At 38.7% G+C, this 5852-nt stretch overlaps 1 protein-coding gene across 1 annotated transcript; it reads right to left on the reverse strand.

Annotated features, from left to right (window-relative positions):
- Nucleotides 1-395: 395 nt before the first annotated feature.
- On the reverse strand, nt 396-3486 carry LOC112052659 (protein D2-like). The gene is made up of 4 exons (XM_052887921.1): nt 3439-3486; nt 2499-2619; nt 1622-1832; nt 396-543 (listed from the first exon to the last, which is right to left on the reverse strand). The coding sequence occupies exons 1-4, from the start codon at nt 3484-3486 to the stop codon at nt 396-398; spliced, it is 528 nt and encodes a 175-aa protein (XP_052743881.1).
- Between the last annotated feature and the right edge of the window lie 2366 nt (nt 3487-5852).

Consider the following 5852-nt stretch of genomic DNA (forward strand, 5'->3'; position numbering starts at 1 on the left):
TATTCATCATTGCGGCTTTTTGAATGACATATTTTAACACAACTTTATACCGGACTCACACAAACATGCGTATCTCCTATAATTACATCAATAATTAAATACAGGATAATTGTACGATAGCAAAACTTCGCAGCGATTTTACTTTAATTAAATAATTAGTAACTAAATTAAACTTAATACATTGCAATATATTCAACAGTGGCCATTGGCGCATCTAGGATTGTTTCCTAGGGGACATCTTGTTTCCGACAATAAGTCTATTATTAGTATCATAATAGAATTCCATATCGGTATCCCAGAACCCTAAAGAGATCACACATCACAGATCCATTTGCAGGGTGGGCACGGCCCACCCAGCAGCTTCCCTATATACGCCTATGACAGTGACATATATATCAATGACCAGTGATCTGGGGTGTTTCAACTCGCCGTGGCTCGCCAGTTCCTAATTTTGAAATGAAAAAGTTGCCAGCGATGGGGTCTCCGAGCTTGAACTTCTTGGCAAATTCGTAAACGTTGAACTGCGTCAGGTTCGTTGATAGGCTGTAAAGTCAAAAGTCAAAGTCAAAGTTTTATTTTAAGTAGGCTTAGGTCACAAGCACCTTTGAAACGTCAGGTTATGTGGTATAGTTAAGAACTTAAATTAAAGTTGTGGAGGCTCTAAACACGCATTGGCCCGAGGATAAATCCACTAGTCATTATCAACCTATTTAACTAACGGCCCACTAGAGCCTTCCTTCTACAAGTTAGCCCTTGACTACAATCTCATCTGATTGTAAGTGATGATGCAAGCTAAGATAGAAGCGGGCTAACTTGGTAGGAGTAGGATGAAATCCACACCCTTTCGGTTTCTACACAACTACGTCCCGGAACACTAAATCGGTTTGTGGTACGTCTTTGTCGGTAGGATGATAAATAGCCACGGCCGAAGTCTTATAGGGGATATACAGCTTACCCAACTACTACTACCACCCTTCTCCGCTCCCACAATCAGATGTTAATGGTAGTGACGGGGACCGGCTTAAAGTACACTCCGAAGCAAGGGGTTGTAAAACTACCAACTCTCAACGTAGTAGAATCAATTGGTGTTTTTGTCTGGAAGTTCTCCTAGTCCAGTAATAATAAAACAGTAGTAAAAATATGTTCAAAAATCCTACTTTGCCTTTATCTCTTCAAAAATTCTTACTTTAAAAAAGTTACAAAGATCAAAAGGTCACAAAAATCAGTTTTATTGCAAATATTTCGCTCAGGGGTCAATAGAGGTCATTATAAAAATTGTTCCTCATAAAATTGTCTACAAAAAATTAATCTTTCAGTATTTCTGTAAAATTAACCGTTTTCGGATTAAAACGCTGAGAAAGCGAGTAACTTTTTTAGCCGGCACGATATCGATGTCGATGTTTCACATCTTCATAATAACACCGTAATAAAGGTGTATACAAAAATTCAGCTTAGTAGGAATTTTTCCTCAGATGGAAGTTTAAAATGCCTAAAATTCCTGGACTATCCCGGGATTTTGAGGTGCTCTTTTTGAATTTACATTTACTGAACCGGGAAGGACCAGGACTTCTTTGTTGAAAATCACAGCACTACCAAATTCGCCAGAAAGCGCGTCCATTACCTAATCCTCAGGTCAACGGTAATCTTGATCTTTTCCAACTGTTTAAAGATGAGGTACACGCAGCGATGGTAGCTGGAGCCAGGGTGCGGGATGTGGGGTACGTACACCCCAAGCCTGTCTCCGTGTTGTACGTCCATCCCCGGAATGTTGACTATTAGACCTTGAAGCAATTGACCACCGAATGGAAGGTAGAGGAAGGGCTGGTCTGGATCTAGAAAAAAAAATTACAATACCATGGACATTAGAGAAGTAGTTGGCTATATTCGGGCAAGTCCGTTGATGACACTCCCATGCTATGCGGGCGACGGGGGGAAAGACTGCGCGGGTGTGAAATCGTAGGTGCGGGGAAGTGAGGTGCATCGTTCGTGGGTTTTTCATTCATCGCTGCATGCCCCCAGGCCGCGCGGAACATCGGGAGTGTTACGAACGAACTTGCCAAGCTATAATTTATAGTATACCTTATCAGCCGATAGACGTCCACTGCTGGACATACGCCTCTTGCATGGATCTCCAAGCACAACGATCTCGAGCCGCCAGCATCCAGCGGCTCCCTGCAACCCGCTTGATATCCTCGGTCCACCAACCAACGATTCCGACGAACCAACGATGGGAGTCGACCAACACTGCGCTTTCCGGTGCGAGGTCGTCATTCCAGCACCTTGGGACCCCAACGTCCATCGGCTATTCGAACTGCCCACTGCCACTTCAGCTTCGCGACTCGCTGAGCTACATCAGTGACTTTGGTTCGTCTTCGGATCTCCTCATTCCTAGTTCGATCACGCAGAGAAACTCCAAGCATAGGTCGCTCCATCGCCCGCTGAGTGACTTTGAGCCTTCTAATGAGGCCCATAATCAGCGAATAAATAACAAATCTTACCAAAAATGGTGAGAGTGTGCAGTACATTAGGATTTGCAGAATAAGCCAAGTAAGAAGCGCTGACTGTTTCGAATGGATGAATTTTAGTTCCAAATTCTATTTCTTTGTTGTTGAAAATCAGCTAAAAATCAAAAATTAACAAATAATACAAATTATGAACTTGATCACTGAAAGTTTAGGTTTTTAATTTTATTCTACCGTCTGCCTATTTTTAACACGCATAGAATGCTTTACTTGTAACTATGTATGTAAGAAAATCAAATCTTGGAATCTTAATGTGACCCACTTCCCGGTCTTCGATTAGGATAAAATGCACACGCTCTGAGTTCTGATGACAATACATGATTAGCTTAGAAACGTCATTGCAAATCCAATATGGCGGCCTGCCCAAGATGGCGGATTGGCTGTTTGAAATCCACCCCCATGATATGGATATCAAATGCTGTCAGGAATACGAACAAAATAGTCACGTGACTTAAATCCAATATTTGTAATTTAGTGCGCGCTAAAAGCGTATTTTTAGTTCCTTAAACTATTTAAAGTTATATCCTACTTCCTACTAATATTATAAACGCGAAAGTTTGTATTGATGTTTGGATGTTTGTTACTCTATAACGCGGCTACTACTGAAGCGATTTAGCTGAAATTTGGAATGGAAATAGATTTTACTCTGGATTAACACATAAGCTACTTTTTATCCCGAAAAAATCCATGGTTTCCCGAGATTTGCGAAAACTGAGATGATATGAATGTTTGTTACTCTTTCACGCCTCGACTACTGAACCGAATTAGCTAAAATTTGGTATTAAGATATATTATAGCCTGGATTAACACAATAGACTACTTTTTAACCCAGAAAATCCATGGTTCCCGAGGGATTTGTGAAAAACTAAATTCCACGCGGATGAAGTCTATAGTCCGCTAGTAAGTCTATACTCACGGTAAGTTTGTTCTTTGGAGCATTAGGAATACACTGCGGCACCACCATATATGTCTGAAAAGCCTGCGCTATGTCACTGTCGCGGCTGTCATTACGAACACGAAAAGCCTTCACGAATAGAATAAAATAACAGCAGACTACCATATGAAGCACTTGCATTCTACCTGTAATGGGGATGATGACTAGGTTTTAGGTTTTGATTTTTATGATACATTCGGGTAAATAAGGTCAATGTTAACTAATTTATACATAAAAAGCAAAGATTGACTGGATATTTGCAAAATAACTAAGATTATAAAACTTCAAAATCTACTAAAAATATTTTATCGTAGTTAGATGAAAATTTATACAGTTTTAGCTTCCTTACATTAAATGTGACATTTTTAAATATTTGAACTATAAACATAAACGCAGAAATAACAAAGATATTAGTAATTTTGTTTAAACGCCCATACAAATCTAACGACCATTAATTGCCTACGACGTCATAAGTTCGTACCATTTTGTATAGGGCGTTTTTCAGGGATCCTCGGCAGCGCCGCAAATCAGACCCTTTAAATCGCTGTAGGTCCGAAAGTAACGATCGCAGATACCTTGTTACTTTTACAAAATTGCTTTACTATTAGCGTACTCTTAATTTATATACAATTTAAAAAAATGTCATCATCCCTAATTATCATTTCATATTCATCACACTGCTGAGCACGAATCTACTCTTAGAATGAGAGGGGTTAGGCCAATTGTCTACCACGCTGGCTGCGGATTGGCAGACTTCACACATGCAGAAAATTAAGAAAATTCTCTGGTATGCAGGTTTTCACACGATGTTTTTCCTTCACAGTTTGAGAGACGTGATATTCAATTTCTAAAAATGCACACACATGCAAAAGTTGGAGGTCCTTGCCCCGGACCGGATTCGAACTGGACTCCGGAATCGGAAGCAGAGGTCACTGGGCTATCACGACTGTATTGTTTACTCAACACGTTTGAAATCTATAGTTGATGAAAATGCTACTTACTGAAACTATTTAAAAACGAAAGTAACCAAAACATTAAATTTAATATCAAGCCTTTAGTCAAACTGTTCTATGATCAAATAAATCTGTTGACAAATAAATTATTAGTTATAGCGCCACAAACCTTCCTAACACAACGACATTTTATACTATAGATATGTTACATGCCTACTCCTAAAGAGATTCTAATTTAGCTACCCCACTAAGCGCTGCACAATTTTGTGTTTACTTGCATTGTATAATATTCACGTAGGTATATGTATTTTTTACACTTCCTGAACACACAACTCGACATTGTAGATTATTTGTTTAAATAACTGTTTACTATGCGACAAAAGTTTTCAGTCAGTCAGTCCTAGTCAAGTCATGTCACATGACAGGCGAAGGAATTAATTGCGACTAAATGAAATTAAGACAATTAGATCACATTATTTGCCTCAGTTTCGCCGCGCTAGTAACATGTCTACAGTATAAAATCGTTGTTAAACCGGTGGCAAAAACTAAAACTGACGTCGCAGCGGTAGCCATTTTTGCAAAATATTTTACAAAAAGCGCGACAAGAGCCTTTCTTACCGGGCAGATAGTTTTGTGGCACTATACAGTTTTCAGTCAGTTAATAGTGACATTTAATAGATTTAATAGCTTTAAATTGTGTGCTTTTATGTATTCTGTGATAATACTCGTATGTAGGGTTGCCAACATATTTTCATAAAAATATACTCGCTTATCACATTTGAATTTTAAACCAAAAGTATTTATTTCTAGCAATTAAATATCAGTTTTCTCAAACAGTGAAGGAAAACATCGTGAGGAAACCTGCATACAAGATAATTTTCTTAATTCTCTGCGTGTGTGAAGTATGCCAATCCACATTAGGCTAGCGTGGTGGACTATTGGCCTAACCCCTCTCATTCTGAGAGGATACTCGAGCTCAGAAGTGTGGTGAATATGGGTTTATAATTATGATGATGAAGATAGGCCAGACGCTACTGTATCTATCAAAAACTAATCATTCATAATTATGTAAAATTAAATTTTGTTTGTTAGATTTCAGTGTTGAAAATATAGTATTTTTGCGTACTGTATATTTCTTTAAAATTATATAGTACGCAGACCCGAAATATAGTGCTATATATTATAGTACGGTTGGCAACCCTACTCGTATGTGACATTGCTTGAGTTTTAGATATTATCACTTTCGCATACTAGAAACATACATGGCTACGTCCATATGAGTATTATTCTTTTAATTTTTAATGAAGCAACCTAATACAGTTAAATTAAAGAACAGAGAAAAAGGTAAACCACTAAATCCAACTCGGCTGGACCGCGTTTATGACGTAAGGTTTCGAGACTAGGTCGCCAACCATGGGCCTCATAAGAAGGCTCAGAGTCATG

Source organism: Bicyclus anynana, chromosome 20, assembly GCF_947172395.1.
Source record: "Bicyclus anynana chromosome 20, ilBicAnyn1.1, whole genome shotgun sequence".
NCBI lineage: Eukaryota > Metazoa > Arthropoda > Insecta > Lepidoptera > Nymphalidae > Bicyclus > Bicyclus anynana.